Raw genomic sequence first — 20,691 nt, forward strand, 5'->3', positions numbered from 1 at the left:
GTGGAAAGAATGCGGCTGGAGATCAACAACAGGCTACCCATTGAAAACAGCATTGATCCACCTGGTGGATGAGGAGGCGCTGGATATGGAGGACTTTAACTTTGCCACGGCCAAACTGCGGATAATCCTTGACATACCAATTGGCCGAGCTTGGAGTTGTTTGTGTGTTGCAAGCATGGAAATAATGAAAATATGATGGTTTGTTGTAAAATAAACTACACAACAGTTTGAGTCAGACTGGGAAAGAAAGCCTCTGGCTTTAGAAATGTTTGAAAGTTGAAAAAAGGCAGCTTTAAATTAATTTAATTAGATGAGGCTGTCAACCTGCTGGCAAAGACGGAAGTGGGGAACTCTTATTTTGAAAGCGGCACGGCGGGGAAAGATAATTGACAGAGAACAGTAACCAAACGAAAAAAACGAAGCTTCCTCTTGTTCTTGTCTCTGCCCCTGTCTATTTTGGTTTTGTACCTTTTAACAAGACGAGGAAAAAACGACTCGTATTTTCATTTTTGCGTCTCGTTAAAAAAAACCCGACAATAAACAAGGTATCAAAACGTACACGGACGGTGTTTCTCCCTTCTCACTGGTTGGTTGTTTGTGTTTATGAAAACAAAGTCTCATAAGTCCAACATTTCACAGAGCCCTTGAAAGCATCAGAAATCTGTCGCGTCTGTCGTCAGGTACGTCATTACGTCCTCTGATTGACCCTGCGCTGGAAGAACAAAGCTGCTGGAAACTAGAAACACTTTAGATTTAGATTTTTATTTAGTGAGTTTGTTTTTTTATGTGTTATTTTAACATCAGAGTTCCTGTTCTGTCTGAAATCATCTGATTAATATGTTCTCTTCAGTGTCACTATGACAACTCGGAGCTCATTCAGTTTATTCCTCAGTTCCTGTTTCCTGTAATATTACTTAAAAAAGATTTTGAATAATTCAAGCACACAGTTTTATGCTTAACTTTTACAGCATTTCTTACTATTTTACAAAACAATCAGTCGATTAATGTAGAAAATAATCAGCAGATCCATAATGAGGATAATCATTAGTTGCCGTCTATTACAAAGTAGTTAAAATGCCTGAGTAATAATAATATAATAATATAATATATGCTTGTATAACGGCAATTGTCTGCATTGAGTACTTTTATTTTTAATTCTTAAAGTACATTTTCCTGATTATACTTTTAGTAACACTTTCAGTGTAGTACTTTTACTTAAGTAAAGTAAGTTGTTTGGTCAGCTGTTCAGGATCAACTGTTTCTCTTCTTCACTGTTTCTGGACATGTTGGTGTTTCCTGTCACAGGTGGACGTCTGGAGGAAGTTTTAGAGACACTCAAACAAAACCACGACTGTAAGAGTTGACCTCTGACATTACTGAACAGAAAGTCCTGACAGAAGACTCATCTGTCCCGCTAACACATGAATATTCCCTGACTTCCACAACAAACAATAGACTTTGAGGACTTTGGATTTTAAGGTTCTTTTATTTGTTTTTAAAGTACAGCATGGACCAGCACCAGCTGATATATCTGATCTCCTCAGTCCCCTTTCTTCTGTCTAGACTCCTCAGATCAGTTCCCAGTCAAAGTCCAAAGGTGATCGAGCTTTTTTCATTTCATATCCTGTGGAGCTGTTCAAGAGTGCCAATACAATAACCTAAAAAAGTCCTGCTTTCAAATTCCTATTTAAGTAACAGTGCAAAAGTATTATCAGCAAAATGCTGCTTTATATGCCGTTAGCTAGTTTTAACTGCTTTATGTACAGTTAGCTTGTTTTAACTACTTTATATACAGTTAGCTAGTTTTAACTGCTTTATATACAATTAGCTTGTTTTAACTGTTTTATGTACAGTTAGCTGGTTTTAACTACTTTATATACAGTTAGCTTGTTTTAACTACTTTATATACAGTTAGTTAGTTTTAACTACTGTTTATACTGTTAACTGTTTTAGATACACTTAGCTGGTTTTAAGTACATTAAATACAGTTAACTAGTTTAGTCCATTGTTTCCCAACCTACGGGTCGGGTCCTTCCAAAGGGTCACCAGATAGGTCTGAGGGGTCATGAGATGATTAATGGGACAGGAAAGAAAATACACAAATCTATTCCCATTTTTCAAACTTTTCTATAACCCTTTCTTTTTAGTGAAATATTGAATAATTCAACATTGCAGGTTTTAATGATGCTCTATAAATAAACCACTATGGAACTTTTCTTGAAAAAACTAATTTCATAAATTTTCTTTCCATTTATTTTTTGATGAAAACAAAAAAATTCATGTGACTTTTATGTGAGAAAATGAACAAACGAAGCTTGATGTGACCATCGACTGACATCAACTCACTGTTTTCAAAGACGTTTATTTTGACATTTTCCAGGATGTTTCCATGATTGGAAAGATAGTTCTAGGTTTCCCAGGATGATGTGTTGTGTGTTTCCCAGCTCTTCACTCAAGTTTAAATTCAAACAAGGAAGTTTAATTCAGAGGCAGCAGGGGGAGCTGTTGCTGCACTCACTGCTCTGTGTGAGCAGTTTCGTTTCAGATTTTATGCATTTTTCTTTGAAACTATATTGGTTCAAAATTAAACTCATCATATCAAACTGCTGTTAATCTCAGCTCAAACCGTTTAAACCTTCAGCTGAATCTGAACTGAACAACTCAATGAAATCATATTGATTTTAAATTACCTGCAAGCCTCTTAGTAGTGGATGTTTTACTGTTTCTATGAATCCATTCAGTCTGCTGGGCTCATCTGAGTTATCACTCGTGTTACATTTAATTCATTTTACCTGCAAGTCCAGGAGGCAGAGAAAACATTTAATTAAGGTTTATATGATGACCTAAAAGCCGGATATTTAATTTTCAACCAGTTGTTGATGAATAGTGTGGCATCAGCAGCGGAGATGCTAAGATTAATCAAATCTCCAGCTCTAAGGAGACTCTCTCTTTGTCTCTGCGTTGTTAGAAATGTAATTTTTTGTCTTCAATGAGACGTTGACAAATAAAACTCTTGACATTCGGCATGTTTGTCTGCGTGTCATTGTCCTGATGACACTGAATCTGTTGAGTCTCTGAAGACGATCAGGTTTTCTTTCAGCCCTGAAAAGCAACATGTGACTTGATCCAGAAGATGAAGATGAAGTGATGATGACTGATGATTGTTTGAAAACTTTAAACCCGTTTCTCAACTATCAGCAGATCCACGCAGTGATGTTGAAGACATGAATTAGTGTTCATGAAGATTCTTCAAACAGCATCAAAAAACAAGGAATTTGCTGCTGTCTGTGAATAAATGAATAAAGACAAAATAAAATCATCACTGTAACAGAAACAAGTTCATCACTGACTTTTCTTTGAGGAGTGTTAAGGACTTTTATTTTGCTGTTGAGTTTGACCCTGTGACCTCTCAGTTTCAGGTCACACAGCCAGAAGTCGTCCTCTCCTCCCCCGAGAGACGGAGAGCAGAGACGGATGAGTCCGACAGGAAGCTCCTCTCCGGCCCGTGATAGATGCTGCTGCCTCCGACTCTCAGGCCGCGGCGAGGGAACTTGGAGGAAGAGGGTGTAGGTCAGGGGTATATATAGAAAATAGATGGTGAGCCCTTTGCTCCGCCCTCTCTGTGATGCATGATGACAGTCTCTCCAGCTGCGTCCACTCAGGTGATGTCATCTAAAATGGACGATGGGCAAAGTGGCAGAGCAGCTGTCCCAGCAGACACCGCCGACCGACCCAGTCGAGTAAACTCTGCTCAGCACAGCGTGAAGAGGAGATGTTCAGGATCAGAGACTAGACGTCTCAGACTGAAGGTCAAAGGTCATTAAGTACATTAATGGAGTTAGTCCTTTAAGACTTCAAGGGCCTCTCTCAAACCGGACCCACTCTTTGTAGTCACACTCGCATGAAGGTGTAGGGCATGTAGGGTATAAATACAGCGGCAAGCTTCGGGACGAACTTCCCCTCTCTCGTAACTTTCCGTAACCATGGGTAAGTGGTTTGGGGTGGCACTTGTGCTCTTGTTTGATGCTCAAACAGAGTGGAAGTGGGTAGGAAGAGGGTGTAGGGGTGGTTTGAGAAAGGCCCGAGGACGACTCAGTGTGAGAAATTCACAAAATATTTTGGAGAGAGAAGTTAAAGGCAGAGCTGCTCAGTGTTCATGCCAGTGTTTTGGAAAATACAACAATAATGAACTTTTAAAAAAGTATATAATATATTTTGGTCGTGGCAAGTTCACAAAGATCCAATCAACTCATGAACAAACAAACAAAAAATAATTATCTCAAAGTATGAAGATTTGTTCGGTGAACATGCAAATTTTATACATGTCCGTCTAATTTAATTTGTTCTTACGCTCCTGTGTATTAATGAACATTTTATTTCACATTAACTGACGATGACCCGTTAACCAATCACTGCAGACCTGATGTCTCCCATGGTAACAGGGTCAACTCTGCCTCCTCTCTTATCTCAGCAGTTCTCTCAGGGAAAGTTGCAGTCAGCAGCTTTGTGAAAAGCTGTTAAGGGGAAACTCTGAGTTTGGACCTTCCAGGACCATTTAGGAGGACTCTTAATGGTAAGATAAGATCCTTTGTGAGTACGGCCCAGGTACTGTACTCCATTAATGTTATAAATGGACACAATGAACATTCAGTCCAATTATACATGAATACACACCCAGAAAGTAATAACTCTGTAGAGCATTTTTTTATTCGCGTCTGAGGGAATGTAAACAGCAGCAACAATCTGGGGAACATTGTCCACCAAACATCACTGATGTAAACACAGAGTCCCCTCGTCTCGACGGGGTCTTGCTTTCTGTCGGGGTGGAACATGGTCCGCCCTTCGAGTGCAACAGTTTGATCCGGGATGTTGTGATGGAGCCAGGTCTCTGTAAACACGTGGACACGACAGTCCCTGATTTCCCGTTGTTGGGTCCAGTCCATTAGCCGCAAGTAGGCTGGGTAGTGGAGCAGCCTTGGGTCCGAGCTGGGTTAGCTTAGCTCTTATTCCGGCTCTCTTCCCGCTTCCGGCTGGAATCTGGCTGGGTGGTCAAGATGCCGAGTACCACCGAACATATCTAACTTTATCTTCAGTCAAGACGTTTGTAACTAACATTAGCATTTTAACATTAGTGAGTCTTGAAAATATAGAGTAGGATGTTATAACCTAATGCTAACGTTAAATATGACTCAATGTGCTGTCGACCTGCTAGAAGAAAATTCACTTGAATCAAACACGAGAGATTCCTGTTTTCAGCTCTATTCCAGATAATATATTATAATCTGTGACTGACGCATGGTTTTAAATCTTCTCCAACAGGCTGACACCACCTGCATCTTACTTAACGCCCACCAGGTTGTATTTACTTACTGTAACTAATTTCGCCAAGTATTTCTTTAACACCTAGTACACAAGGAGGATTACATTTAGCAGTCTTTGGGATCAGTCTTCAGCTGTTACCAAACATTATTTTACACTCAAGTCCTGTGGGGGGAAAGCTCTGAACGTTAGAGAAAGCTGCTAAAAGGCTGCTCAAGGACGTGACACATCTCCCTCATGCGCCTCCTACTACTGTTCCCACTGGCTTACAGACTTTGGGTCCTCAGGAGGGAGGTCAGGACAAACCAGATCAGGACAGAGAAAGCAGAGTCCTGCTGGATCTGCAGCTTCATCACTTTCAGCAGCTTCCACCAATTTAACATAGTCTCACAATGGATTTAAAAAAAAAAAAAAAAAGTTGAAAATCGATGCAGAGGAATGAGAGATCTTTGAGTTTATGCCTTCTTCATGGTCAAAAGCTGGTGCCTACATTTCCCACAGTGCAACTCTACTGCCGACTGTTTGGTTGGAGATTTAGGTGTGTTATGCTAGTAGCGACTAATGTAGCCTGGAGCCTCTAGCCTGCAGCAGAGATGAAGAGTGGACCACAGAAGCAGTCTTCAGCTGTAAACAGACTTTGATGTAGAAGATCGGTGGAGTTTCCCTTCCAGGTCTGATTCACTTCACTGAACATATTGATCGGACCTGAGAGTCGACTGAAGCTGGAGCCTCATTCTGCAGGTTTATCAGCGGATGTGTTCATCATCATTATCCTCCTCACCATTACTGAATCCGTTAATTATTTTTTACCTTGAAATTCAAATAATTTATGCATTGATAATGCTATATTAAAAAAAAGGTATTTCAAGGGATAATTAATGGGTAAATTAGTAACCATTAACTCTCATAACTTTTCAATTAAGGTGGAAATTGAAAAGATGGCTTTCACAATATTTGGTCACTTTTTAAAAAAGGGTTTTACCCTTTCAAAACTCCTTAATCCATATCCAGAGTTGACGTGTAGGAGACAAACAGAACAGAGATAACATCAGTTTAATATTATATTTGACCTAAAGTGATAATTAAGGGTTCAGGAAATTAAGAGTTTAGTTTTTGCCTTTTGGGAACCCCTTGTTAAGGCTACCTTAACACATAAAACATGGTCATTAATGATTTGTCAAATAGTTTAACCGTTGCTTATGCAGTGTTACACATTTGGAGTGATTCATTAACAAATTAAACCAGATTCTTAAGTGTTAGATACATCTATATAGTTCCCTTTAAAAATGTACGTATTCACTTAAATAGTGTTTAATGGATTTTTTTTTTTTTTTTTTTTTTTTTTTTTTTAAACATAATGGTGGTTACATATTAATGTAATTTAAATGTTTCTTCTGATTTATCCATTAGAACAAACCATGCAAACAAGGTCTCATCAGGGTAGAAGCTTTAATCTCATTCATTTCTTTTAGTTATCTGGATTTTTCACTGTAGAGGTTTCTCCTTCACTGTGATTGGTCCAAAAGCCGTTTCCTGTTCCCACTGAGCACCTGCAACACAGAAACACGACACCAAGCCCTTAATGTTAATAAGTTATTACAGGTACCTCTTGATATGTACCAAAAAAAGGACAATAAAAAAAAAAAAAAAAAAAAAAAAAAAAAAAAGGGAGGGGGGGGTTCACCCCAAATTTGCAGGCAATTAATGGAATAAGGGGAGAATTAAAATTTAAGTATAGCCATCCCTTAATTTTCCACTTAAATGGATAGCTTTTGGTGTCACTTGGTCAAATTCAAGGAGAGTTTTACCTCCTTAACTTTGCAGATAATCCATGACAATATTTCAATGGATAAATCAGAACAGGAATAGTGTCCACTCAATCCCATTGGAATGACCTTGATTATATTGATAAAGTCGATATATGAAACTAAGATAAAAAAAAACAACATGGCTTAAAAAGTTCCAGGTATGAAAACGATGCACCTTTACAGGCCGCGCCCCTCACAGGAGGCGGGGCCAGAGCTGTGAATCAACACTTCCTTCTGCTATTGGCTGCATACAGGTTTATTAACATGGTGTGAGAAGTGTAGGAAACCCAGTAAAAAAGGTGTGCAGGCGGCATGAGACGTTGAATCTCTATCAGCAGCAGGTGGTGGAGATGCAGTGATAAACTTTAATAATCTTACAGCTTGTGGACAAAGACGCTACAGAACCTCCGTTTAGATTCAACCATGACAAACTGTAGAAAAATGCTTTCATTAGTCGGTTCTTTTCAGTGATGTTGGTACACGTCGTATTTTGCCATCAATTCAGGTTGTGCTGGACAGGTTTAGGCAGTGGTGGAAAGTAACTAAGGACATTTGCTGAAGTACTGTACTTAAGCACAAGTACCTCAAAATTGTGCTTTATATTTATATATATTATATTTTGGAAGCCAATATTGTATTTTGTACGTCTTCCACCACTGGGTTTTGGACTGCCTCCACTTACCAGTCAGGCGGCCTCCTGTCCCACAGTTTGTGTCGCAGCAGGTGCAGGTGTGATGGCTGCCACTGGCTTCCCTCCACCTGTCAAACAAAAGCTCAGATTCTTTACGGATAAAAAATGTTTCAGATTCTTCCATCTCGTCACTTCAGGAGATTTTTCTTTTTAAATCCATCAGCTGACAGCGTTACCGCTCGGTATTCTTTGTAGTATGTGCCAAGCTCTTGCATTTTAGTTTAAACACATCTCCAATAATTAACATACATATTTCTTAAAAATAAGTTTGTTTTTGCAATGACAAGAACTTTATTTTCTGACCATCAGATTTCAGATCGATAGGTTTTCTCCATCCACCATGAACTAAAATGAAGTGAGTGCTATTTGAAATTATTGTCCTTAATATTTCTCTGAAATTTAAGTGGAATGTACCACATGTTTTCAGCTGTTTAGACAGAAACCTCAGCTGAAAATCTAAAAATATACATCTTAAATGAAAATCTAAATCAAGGTAATGAAGTGAATTTGACAGAGCACAAATAAAATTGCTTTGTAGTGATTCAGAAACAAAAAACACAATGTCAGTTAAAAATCCAAGTTATTTAAACCCACTGAGAAAGATGGTATTTGTAGTGTTGGCAGCAGAGAGGATGATGGGAGTTGTAGTGTTGATGGCGTCTTACCCGTTTGAGAATGAACAGGCCTTGTTGGTGGCATCAACAGCTGCAGCAGCTGCCGTGGCTCTCAGACTGCAGGTTATGAAGATCTAAAAGAGACACAAAGAGGATTTAAGTTTATAGTCATAGAAATGAACTGAAGCCAACAGCTGTCTGGAAGGAAGGATGCGTGTTTGAGTCTCACCACGCCGCTGCCGTCCTGCTGGAACCTGAACGCCTCCACCTCAAACTGCAGTCTGTCGTCCTGAGACCGAGGCAGGAAGTGAGAGTCGGAGCCCGTCAGCTGACTGTCAAACAGGCACCTGAACGCAACACACAGGGGACCATCAGAAAGAAACGGACCTCAATAAATGAGGAAAGATTTCAGTGTGTGGGACGACAGGCTACAGCATGAATAAATAAATACTGTCCAAGGGACAATAAATAAAGAAAATTAAATAGACTCCATCCAGACATGTTTCAGGGCATGCATAAAAATAACCAACAAAATATTTTGCTTTGAATAATGACTTCAGGTAAGTTTTTCAATACAGTAGACTGACCCGTAGTTTCCCAGGAAGGCGTATCGAGGGACGGTGTCGATGTTGGGCACCACTGTGGCCACGCAGCTGTCCACAGTCACTCTGAGAGGGACGTGATGAAACTGTTTGACTGAAACTTCAAACTTCATCATGTCTCCCAGCAGGAACTGAGCGGACGGACGAGAGAACTGCCAATCGTCTGAGAGACACAGGACAGAAACAAAGAAAGACAGGACGAGATGCTAATTATGTCTTTTAAATTTTATTGGTAATTCAACAGGATTCCAAATAGTGTGGCGTCCTATAACTAAATACATTTACCTCGAATTGTACTCGTTTCCATTAAAAAACAACAAAAAAAAAAACAGCTAATAAAATATGATCCACTGTTACAGCTTAAAATACAAAAAGTATAAGTAGTTAATTAGCGCCACCTTGACCAACATTAAAGTACTGCTTACATATTAATACATCAATAATAATGATCCAATACTACAATAGTACAACGATGACAGTAGCTACTCTTGCATTCCTATACTTGTACTTTTAAGTTACATTTTAAATGCAGGACTTTTACTTGTAATTGGGTATTTTTTTAATACTGTGGTATTGCTTTTTTTTAAAACTTAGTAAAATTATCTATATACTTTCACCACTGCTGATTTCAGTAATAAACATTACAAGGATCACAAAAGTCTGGTTATTAAAAAGAACTGCGTCATGGATGAGTCACCAGACACACTTGTTGAAGTTGGAACAAACCAGTCATGAGTCTGATGGAGAAGTAAAGACTTCCCTCTGAAGCTTCGGTGACGCTGAACGGAGTCCAGGTCGGCTTCAACAGGCTGCTGCTCACGTCATGCTTCCTAAAAAACACCAACAGCAAAACTCTGAAGTCAAGGGAACAGACAAAACTCTAGACGACACAAACTTTCCGGGTTCTGTTGTATAAAATCTGACCTCGGGTAGTGACACTGGATGCTGACTGAGACTTCTCTGGTTCGGACGATTTGACTGTCTCCCAGAGGACTGGGAGTGTAGAGCAGCGTGAAGGCGTAGATGAACGAGTCCTCAGACATCTGAAACACAGTTTACTGGATACCTTAAGGGTCAAGACTGGAGATACGAAGCCAAGCAGGTTTGTTTGATGCACTTAAATGAAACCGACCATCTGGAGTCAACCAAGGTGTTATTGTAAAACACACCTGCAGCTGACTGCCACATCCGTGCAGCTCCGACTCAAAGACCAGGACCTGAGCTTCGAGATCTTCCCCCGTGGCAGGACATCCTCCCAGCGTGACGTCTGCAGCCTGGACAGGTTTACCGATCCCCAGCAGGTCTTTCTTGGCCTCCACCCGGACAGAGTTCTCCCCGCAGACGGCGCTGACGCTGTCGGCCGCCGTCGGGACCTTCAGCTGAAAGTCTGGAGGGAACCGAGGCTCCTCTTCAGCCGGTGGATCCGGAAACCTCCAAGACAACGGTTCATGGAAAGACTGCTTCTCCTGGAGGAGAGCTGGGAGGGAGGGGGTGATATTATCCATCAGTTTGATGACAGATATAAATAACAAAGTTGTACTTGAAAGTTGATTCTTGACCGTGAAACTGAATTGATCAACTGACAAACAGTTTTAATAAATCATACCAGGACAACAGTTAGTCCTCATCTCTGAGGTCTTTTCTCTTGTAAAAACATAAATCTAATCCACCAACTACAACTGCAGTTCTGCCCAACCAGTTAAAGTGGGTGTTTTCTGCCCTCCGGCCACAGGGGGCAGTAATGTGATCATTACGGCATGAAGACGGGGTACTTGTACTTTACGTGAGCACTTCCATTTCAGAGGGAAATATTGTACTTTTTACTTCAATACATTTATGGGCAATTGACAAGGACAGCTTTTCTCACTATTGTATGAATTTTTAAAAACCAAACAATCAATTAATGGAGAGAATAATCAGATTAATACATAATACAAAAAATAGTTGAAAATGAGCATCACATCAACCAACTACAAGAGCAAAATCCTCCTTTTACATTAATGCATGAATAATAAATAATAATTATAATAATTAGTAATAGTATAACAGTCTGTATTGTTCAGTACTTTTACTTTTGCTGAAACTCAAATAATAACTCTTATTCAGTTTATTAATGAGCAGGTTTTCAGTGTTGAAACATTAACATTAACATTTCTGATCATCACTTTACATCCAATATTAAAACGGTGAGCGTTGAAATGATTCCTGTGGTGTGGATCAGGTCTACCTGCTGGTCCCTGGACTTCAGGCTGGTTTGGACTCTGGTTTCCAAACCTGCCGGCTGCAGGCTGAATGTTCCAGTTTAAATCCTGAGTTGCTGCTAAAGCTCCGCATAACAGACAGAGAGACACTCTGACGGACAGCATCGTGTTGATTAGTTTATTCTGTGTTTTCTTCTGTTTGAAACACACTCACCTGTGCTGCAGGTGGTTTTGTAGAGCTGAAGTTTGGCTCCGCCCACCATCTCATTGACCTGATGGTTCTCCAGCTGCGCCTCGTTCACCTGCACCCACCTGCTTAGACTCACCTGTCACCTTCATTCAAACACACAGAACTTTATTTTAAATTCTAGTTTCCACAGATGACAAATCTGTCAAAATTTGGGGAAATTAGTCTAAAATGATGCAGCAGATACTTTTATCACCATATACATTTCCCCCATATTCATATATGCAGTTTATTTTAACCCAGAAAATAATACACATCCAGACTGATCCTGGATCAGCTCGGCTCAGTATCTAAGACTGGTACTCTGGGTCACATCAGACAGCAAAGAAAGTCCAAATCTTCTGTTTCCCCTCTTTTGTTTCTGTTTGTTTTGTGTTTATTTGCTGTTACATCAGCCATGCCTCGTCGTCTTAATAAAGTTTTATTCTGTTTATGTGCCGTCGGACAATAAAGTTTTCTGTATTGTAAATCTGTCTACCACCACAGAGACAAAGAGGGGATTTTAATTTGAGAGGTTTCGCAGTGGTTTTAAATCGAGTTAACTCATGTTTGTGCCATATAACAGATGTGTGTATGTAGTGTGTGTGTGTATGTGTGTGTGCGTGCGTGCATGTGTGTATTACAGATTAATGAAGGTCCTGATGGAGTTCATCCTGTTAAAATTGTTTATGAATCATTAGAGGCAGAAAAGCATGCTCTCCCTGTGTGTCCTCCATATAAATAATTAGTCCAGCCAAGGTCACACTAACACTCATGCTAACACTCGTGCTAACGCTAACACACACATCACACACACACACACACACACACACACACACACACACATACACAGTGTGGTTTCCTGGTGATGGAGGTCCTGAGGGAAGAGAAAAAGAGAGACGGAGGGCAGAAAAAAGAAAACTGGAGAGTGAAGGAGGAAGAAAGTGAAGTGAGAAACGGCATCAAAATCTGACAAAATATACTTAAACATAATAATAATAATAATAATAACTTTTTAATACATTTTATAAGTAATATGTCTGTCATCAGTATCCAAAATATATAAGTGACATATTTACCACATCTATTTCAAAATCTACAAAAAGTGATATATTTTGTATTCAATATATTTTCACAGATAAACATAAATTCACATAAATTCTGATATATGAGGTATGTTATGTAATGTACAGGCATTTTTATATGTGTAAGCATATAAATATATAAAATGCTTTATATATATGTAAACATTCATGAAAGTAAGTCCCATTTTCTTTTGTACTGTACATGATGATGAGTGTAAATGTTTCATTAAATGGCTCGAAAAAAACCCCTGAAATATTCTGGTGAACAATTAATTTTAATTTGTTTAAGAAGCCTCCAGCGTCAAACGTGTTTCTGTGAGTGATTTATAAATGTGACTTTCTTTATTTTTGGACTTTATGTTGTATTGTTGAATATTTATAGGAGAGAGTTTGACCACCAGAGAGAGAGAGAGAGAGTGTGTGTGTGTGTGTGTGTGTGTGTGTGTGTTAGCATTAGCGTTAGCTCTGGTCGCCTCCCTCCATTCATTTCCTGTATAAACTGCTGCAGCCTCCTGGGGCTGTTAGCTGCTCACCTTCACTGATATTAATGAGCTCTCTCTGCTCATTTCCTTTATTTATTAACTGCTAACAGCCTGAGGAACGAGGTGTGTGTCTGTGTGTCTGTGTGTGTGTGTGTGTGTGTAAAGGGTTCAGTCGTTTAAGTTTAATGTCGTGTTATTTTTACGCAGACGTGGCTGTTTTTTTTTTTGTTTCTCGAAAACGAAGCAGTTTGTTAATGATGATGATGGCAGCAAGTTTTTAGGACGACCTTGATGAAGGAGCGGAGAGTTTTTAGACACCAAAACTCTGCTGTGATGGGACTGGCCACAGGCAAAGAACAAAGATTTAACAATAATAAAAACAATAATAATGATACTTTATCTATATATATATATATCTATATATATATATATATATATAGCACATTTCATACAAAAATATGCAATATAGTGTTATTCATTAAAGATTACAAAATTTACATAAAAAGAGAACTATTTTTTAAAACAGAAAACAAATTAGATTTTTAAAAACAAATAAAATTAACAGTTAATTACTGACAGTTAATACTGTGGGTAAGGTCAAATATAGCAAAGGTTTACTGTAGATAAAAGCAGGTTTTAAAATATGAGGGTTTTTTTTTAAATGTTGTAAGCAAGGTGCAAATTGTGCACACTCATAGTAAAAGTATAAAAGTGTATATATATGTATAATCTATGAAAAGTATGTATGTATATCAGTATATTAAATACAATCAAATCACTGTAAGGAGAGTTCTGAAGTCTAAAGTACCAAATACAATTTCTGTGCTTTTCTTTCTTTGTAGTTTCACAAATTTCATACACATTATAAATTTCACTCATTTAGGAACATCAGAGAGACATTCAAGGCTTTATGAATGTAAATATTTAGCTAAACATAAAGTTCTTGTTTTTCATTCAGAAGGTTTTCACTTTGTTGTAATACTGCGAGTGGCCACTTGGCAAAATTGGAAACTAGGCTGAGTGGTGGCGCCATATCCAGGTCTTATTATACATCCAGTCTCTCTACATTTTAGCCAGGCTAGCGGCGCAGTTCTAGGGATGGCAATGTTGGTCTGTCAGTTGGTTATTGGTGCTGATGAGTAAATGTTAACATGCTAACCGAAGCCATTCTGGACCCAATTAGGACCTTTGGGCTCCAAAGATACTTAGTGAACACTAAACCAGAATTTCAGACTTTAAAACCTCCCCTCGAGAACTCCTGGACTTGGAGGACACAGAAACACATCAAGGCTTTTATTATTTAACTTTTATACTTTGGACTGTGTGTTTGTGTGTGGAGGTAGCTGCTCGGACAGACGAGGTCGGAGGTCGTCAGAAGACAAGCGAGCGCTGTTGTGAAAAGTGCTGAGCCGCGCACTTCCTGTTTGGCCTCTAACCTCGACCATCCATCCCGTGATCACAGTCCCGCTCCAACCTCCTTTGCGGAAATACACCAGCTGGCACTGTGTGTCTGGTTTTATGAATAGGGAAGCATTTATAACAGAGCTGCAAACATAGTCATCATCAGACACTAAAGTAAATCTTAATCTAAAGTAATCCAAAATAAAGCAGGTACAGTTTGTTATATAAAGTCACACTGCGATACTCATAACAAACATAGTTTAACTAACCAGGCTGACAGGATGTTTTTCAGACCTGGAGGTTGGTGCTTGAGTTCAACTCCTGAAGGAATCTTCTGCGGCGGAGATTTGTTTCTCCAGGATGACCACGGACGCTCTCACCCGGCTTGCAATATTATATAACTGATGACATTTCTAAAATCTAAACGGTTAATTTCTCACCTGGACGAACCGCTTGCTGAACATCTGCACGACTCCCATCATCATCATCATCATCATCATCATCATCATCTTGATGTCTCATCAAACCAGAAACCCAGTGAGCTGCTTTTCCAGAAACTTCCTGCTGACAGACAGACAGACGTTTCTGTGTCTAAAAGCTTTGTAACATCAGATCCTCGCTGCTGCAGCGCTGCAGAGGGTGGAGCAGACTGTCTGACAGCTCAGGAGAGCAGCTCAGGGCGAGCAGATGGAAGACGACAGGAAGTCCAGGAGGAGCAGAAGAAGAAGCGTTTAGCCTCCGGCGACTCGGCGGCCCTCAGCTCTTTACTCTCCAACATCGACTCTGAGAACTGGAAGCTCCTTCAGGAGCTCTAACACCGACACTGAGAGAGAAAAAGAGTAAACCAGAGCAGTGTTCAGAGGACAGGGAAGCATTTAGAATGACATTTAAAGGCTCCTTTAGTCATTTAAATTCAAATATCATAAGGATTAAAGGTTATAATAACTTGTGTATTTATGACCCATCAGCTCATTCCTGAGATAAAACATACGACTCCGCTTGAACAGAAAACTCTTCATCAATTATCCTCGTCACTCAAACTTGTGTTAATCAAAAACTAAATCAAAGAACCCCTGAGGGGAATCAATCACAATCAGGATTAATTAAAACGCACAATAATTACTGGACTCTGATGTCAACACCGCGGAGTGACTCCAGCTTTAAAATCCACAACACCTCCTGCATCCTGTTTGTGTGGAGGATGAAGTGGATCAGCGTCTGAACAGGAAATAAAGACAAAGATGACTTGTCAGCTTTGGAGAGAGAACGTTTTCAGTTGTTTAATCCTCCGGACAGTTAATGTTCTTTTAGTGGGTTTGAGTGAGGAACTGTGGCTGACGTGAGTCCGTTTGGCTGCTGGAGCTGTGTGGGTAAACTAACGGTGTTTCTTTGTTTTGCCCTCCCTGTGTGTTGTCTGCCAGGCTTCTTCACACTCTGCTAAATGAGGCGTCTCAGTCTTATGTAAATATCCTGCTGCATTAATACGTATAAACCTGTATTTGTATTCATGTCCGTGTTGGTGATGTGTTCCTGTTTATCAGCAGCTGGCAGAGCGATAACTGACGATAATGACGGTGATAATCACATCGCTGAGGATTTTGTTTTCCAGTTTGAGCTGAGAGAAGATAAATTTAGGTCTTTCATTCCCAATCTCCGTGTTTGAAGTGTATTTGATCAGAGGTCTGGTGAACCTCTGACCTCTGTCACCGTCAGTCTACTGAGGATCTTGGTTCTGGTCTGTGATGATTTCTGCGCCTGAACCTTTGAATCCAGATTTGGAGGTTTAGACGCCACATGGACCCAGACCAGCGCCTCTGTTCGTCTGAGCTTCTTGGCGTCTTTGCTGTCAGCTGGAAGACGATCTGACAGAGCTGATGTCGGTCTGCTGGATCTGGCCTGCAGAGGGATTGTGGGTTTGGTTTAGCAGCTGGTCAACGAGGAAGCTGCTGATTTGATTGACAAAGAGACGTTCAGAGGAGATGGAGTGACTCCTCGGGCTGTTAGAGGAAGCTGTGGGTTGTTTCTATCAGAGCAAATCCCTGCTGTCTGCTGCTGAATATTTTATCAACACTTACTGAACTGCATGATGACGTACACGAGGTTGTTACGTGACTTTAAGTTTATCGGAAGGACAGATTGGTGCCTTCTGATAACTGCCAAGACACTTCTCTGACATCCAGTGGTGGAAAATAACTAATTCACTGTAGTACTGCGCTTTAAGGGGCTATAATCCATATTTCTATAGTAACACTGTGAAAACAATATTAAAGGCGTCGCTGGTAGTGATGAACCTACAGAGAGTCGTCAGCTGATTCTGCAGCTCCCCTCGGCTTTACGGAGCTTTGTAAAGAGTTTCAGCTCCTCGCTCAGCTTTAGATTAAAGTTTGTAAGAGAGGCACTTGAGTCCTTGTGTTGGTGTTTCATTAACCTGAACTGAGAGAGCGTTCTCTCTGCGAAACTGTAATTTCTTCGGGCGATTATTTAAACTTTAGACATTTTTCATCCTGCAGGCTGAGCCCTCCTCTCTCTCTCTCTGTGTGTCTGAATGAAACAAAACGAGGATGAACATCAATTATATAACGAAACATGCTGTAATTGAGGGCCTATCTCATTATGCCACATTAGTCTGATATAAATAGTGAGCTATTAGCACTAATTTATTAGAAATCTGCCTCTTATTAAAGAGCTTCAACCCTCATTATCTGTGGTGGCTCCTCGGTCCCCAAACTGCTGAGAAACAATCTGAAACTCATGTTGAGAAACCTGTTTGTCAGAACTTCAGACATCGACTGTTAACTGGTTTCTCTGGTGTGACACACTGATGGCAGCGAGCTACCAGTGGCCTGACCATCAGGAATAATGAATAAGTAAATAATAAATAATAAATGAGTCAGTGTCTTGCTCAGGGATGAGAGGAACTGGGGATCAAACCACCAACCTGCCATTACTGGGTAATTAAATACATTTACATTTACTAAGTACTTGTACTTGTACTTGTAGTGTCACTTTCTACTTCTACTCCACCACATTTCAGAAGGAAATATTTACTTCACTACATTTATCTGACAGCTTCAGTTACTTTACAAGTAAGATTTTTTATTTTTTTTTACACACAAAAGATACAAAGAGCTGATAAAATAAGATGTTTTGTTATAACTTAAACTACCCAGCAGTTTACACAAGTACAGCTGAAACGATTAGTCAGTTAATCAATTAGTCTGAATTGGCAACTCTTTTGATGATAACATTTCATTTCATGGAAAACCCTGCTTTTGCATTAATGCATGAGTAATAATAAGCTAATGATATCAGAATCAGAATCACAAATACTTTATTGATCCCCGGGGGAAAATTGTACTAATAGTTGTATATAATAGTGTAACAGACACAGGAGACATTTTCTGCATTGAGTACTTTTACTTTTAAGTACATTTTCCTCATTATATTTGCATACTTTTATTTCCGTAACATACAGGATTTTTACTTAAGTAAAGGATCTGAATACTTCCTCCACCACTGCCTGTAACTTCATGTAATATAACTTTATGATGGTAAAGAGTTTCAGAGTTGTGTTTGTTTCCTCTGAAATTATCAATGAACGTTTGACCAGTGACGTCCTGGACAGAACAGCAGCAAATACGACAACAACAGTGCTAACTAAAACAAACTTAATGCAAATAGCGTTCTGTTCACGCCATTATCATCATCGTCATCGTGGCACGCCAGTTTACTGAGAGATTTTTAAGATTTTTATTGGCATATTTCGGCACACGAACATACACATTACATATTCTCTCCTCTGGTATCTCAGCCACTGCCTTTCCTATTAGTCATGGACTGCTTTGCTTTCAAACGATTAAGCATCTGTTTCTGCTAATCCCACTATAGACTTTTGTCTTCTGCGGTTTAAAATCACTGTTCTTAACATTTTTGCTCGTTCTACAGATGTTTTAAAGGGCTACACAAGTATTCTGCAACGTCCCTCCTTCTGTCAACTGCAGAGACAAAATAAGAAAAGGTATAAGAGAGTGTAAGTCACGGGTGTAAATCCACATTACCTCAGTGGAGAATATTTTGGGCCTTTACATACACTGACCCTCTGCAGAAAAGTCAGTTTAATGTCTGACAGTTTCTCTGTTGTTGATGATAAAGATGTTTCATGTTATCTGACAGCAGGCAGCTGTTAATCTCTGACATCCACACTCCAGTTTTTCATTTCTCCAGGGCTGGATCTTTTTTTCCCATGGTCCTCTCTGAGCAGGACGACACATCTGTCATCAGAACGGCCGCTCTGCACCTGCGTCAGAACAATAATATCCCTGCCAGGTGTGATGGACAGCTGAGGCGAGGCGGTGACAGCGGCGTGGTCGTTGTCCGGACACAGATTGAAGGTGGAGCGTTGGACACAAACGTTGACATTTGTATCAGAAGTCTGTTCACGGTGACGTCTGAACTGCCTGGAGACGCCGCGTCCTCCGCCTGCAATAAAACACCTCCGCCCTCCAAACGTCTCTTCAAGGCCTCGGCTGTGATTGCAGCGCAGCGTCGCTCGCTGAAACCTCTGTCACAAGAAACACTTCAGGTCCACACTGTGATTTATTGGATCAAATAGTTTGTTTTCCACTTCAAAATGTTTTTGTCTCTGAATGTGACAGCTGAGTGCAGCAGGCTCCGTTTTCTCAACTCCTCAGGAACATATGAGGTTTATTTCTAAAAGAAGATATCTACAATTTAACAAATGACAGCTGGACTGTTTCTCTGTTTTAAGACATTGTGGATAAAAACCTGGTTAAATAAAAATACACTATTAGCTCTATTTATTTAGTAACTGATCCAAGACAGAGACATGGACTAGACAGGAATCATTGCTAATCCCGTTAGCAACTGAGCTAATGAATTTAGAGCTTGTTCCCCTCTTCAGTAACTCTTTGCTGAATTAAATAAACATAGTATAATATATTACCATTAAACTAACTTAATAAGTATAATATTTTGATAACAAAATGTCAAGGGGGTGGAAACAGATCAATACAGACAAAACAGAAAGAAGCTTTTGGAGCTGACTCATGCTAGCATATTTACCGCTGGCTAGCATGTTAGTGATTAGCTTGCCAGCTATTGTAGTTCAGTGATTCCCAACCAGGAGTATACTTGTACCTTCTTGGGTACGTGGAAAGATTATGTACTTCAAGTAATTTTATAAAATAGAAATTTCAATTTGAGTCAACGAACATGTGAAATAACATATTTTCTACATCAAAGCGTGAATTAAACATGCTTGTTTTTGCACAGAGATAGCAGGTTTATCTCAGACAGCACTGATATGTAAACAAACATCAGCTTCAACAGACGGATCAACAGACAGCAGTTTAGAGATGTCACTGCTGTTGACAGGCTGCACACAAACCTCCAAAACCCCAAACCGACTGTCAAAGTCCATTATTCAAACTGACATTTCCCACGATGCTCCTGTGTGATCGCCGACACACAGGACGTGTTAAGCAGCTTCTAGCGCACACACATAAACACACACACACACACCAAACACTGATTCTGGGATGAACAAAAAAACTGGACGTGGGAATTTGACGATTTGACAACAAGGTGAAGAAAACAAAAAAATATTTTGTCTGTGTGTGAACTCACTGAATATTATTATGAGTCATTATTGAGATGATTAAAATTCTGATCACCTACCTGTCCTTCATTAGAGTGACAACCCCGGTGAAGGACAGGCAGCTGAAAGAATTTGGTAAGTAAAGCACGTTGTACTGGAGAAGAGTTGTGAGTGTTTTAATTTTGATGGACTCGTATAGAAGATCAGACTGATCTTCACCTTGCTGTGTGTGTGTGTGTGTTCTCAGAGGTAGAAATCAGACAGACAGTGATTGGATGTCTCACTCCGCTGAAGTAATGAGCTCATTCCAGCTGACAGACTCACCTGCAGAATCTCATTTTATAATAAATATTGATCCGTCCTCTGAGAAAACTCAAACTCCTTCGGTCTGCTCAAAGTCCACTTGAACTTTTCAAAAACACTGAGACGCTCGGTTACACAAACTGCAGTTCTTCAAATGTCTCCTGCGATTTCCTGTTACAGTGATCAGAATATGTGAAGACGTTTAATCAGTTTTCATTTCTGTTTTCCAGCGACAAACTATCCCAGTCTAATCTGGTCAAAATCCAGTGTAATCTGGTTTAAACCTAGTCTAATGTGTCCTAAACCCAGTCTAATCTGGTTTACATCCAGTCTAACCATGTC

The 20,691-nt window shown here is 39.8% G+C and overlaps 1 protein-coding gene across 1 annotated transcript; it reads right to left on the reverse strand.

The window, feature by feature from the left end:
* Positions 1 to 6,804: 6,804 nt before the first annotated feature.
* LOC139286215 (zona pellucida sperm-binding protein 3-like) lies at positions 6,805 to 14,938 on the reverse strand. Its single transcript, XM_070906950.1, has 10 exons — positions 14,870 to 14,938; positions 11,262 to 11,430; positions 10,204 to 10,511; positions 9,959 to 10,077; positions 9,761 to 9,864; positions 9,020 to 9,197; positions 8,662 to 8,779; positions 8,484 to 8,566; positions 7,810 to 7,886; positions 6,805 to 6,869 (listed from the first exon to the last, which is right to left on the reverse strand). Exons 1-10 carry the CDS (start codon positions 14,936 to 14,938, stop codon positions 6,805 to 6,807), a joined length of 1,290 nt encoding a protein of 429 aa, XP_070763051.1.
* Positions 14,939 to 20,691: the final 5,753 nt, after the last annotated feature.

Source organism: Enoplosus armatus, chromosome 6 (genome assembly GCF_043641665.1).
Source record: "Enoplosus armatus isolate fEnoArm2 chromosome 6, fEnoArm2.hap1, whole genome shotgun sequence".
Classification (NCBI taxonomy): domain Eukaryota; kingdom Metazoa; phylum Chordata; class Actinopteri; order Centrarchiformes; family Enoplosidae; genus Enoplosus; species Enoplosus armatus.

Excerpts from the sequence above, each read along its gene's own strand:
- LOC139286215 (XM_070906950.1), bottom strand. The coding sequence starts at position 14,938 with ATGATGATGATGATGATGATGATGATGATGATGGGAGTCGTGCAGATG. Across the intron at positions 10,512-11,261 it reads TGAAGTCCAGGGACCAGCAG|CTCTCCTCCAGGAGAAGCAG; the intron begins GTAGACCTGATC and ends CCTCCCTCCCAG. Across the intron at positions 7,887-8,483 it reads GCCTGTTCATTCTCAAACGG|GTGGAGGGAAGCCAGTGGCA; the intron begins GTAAGACGCCAT and ends TTTGTTTGACAG.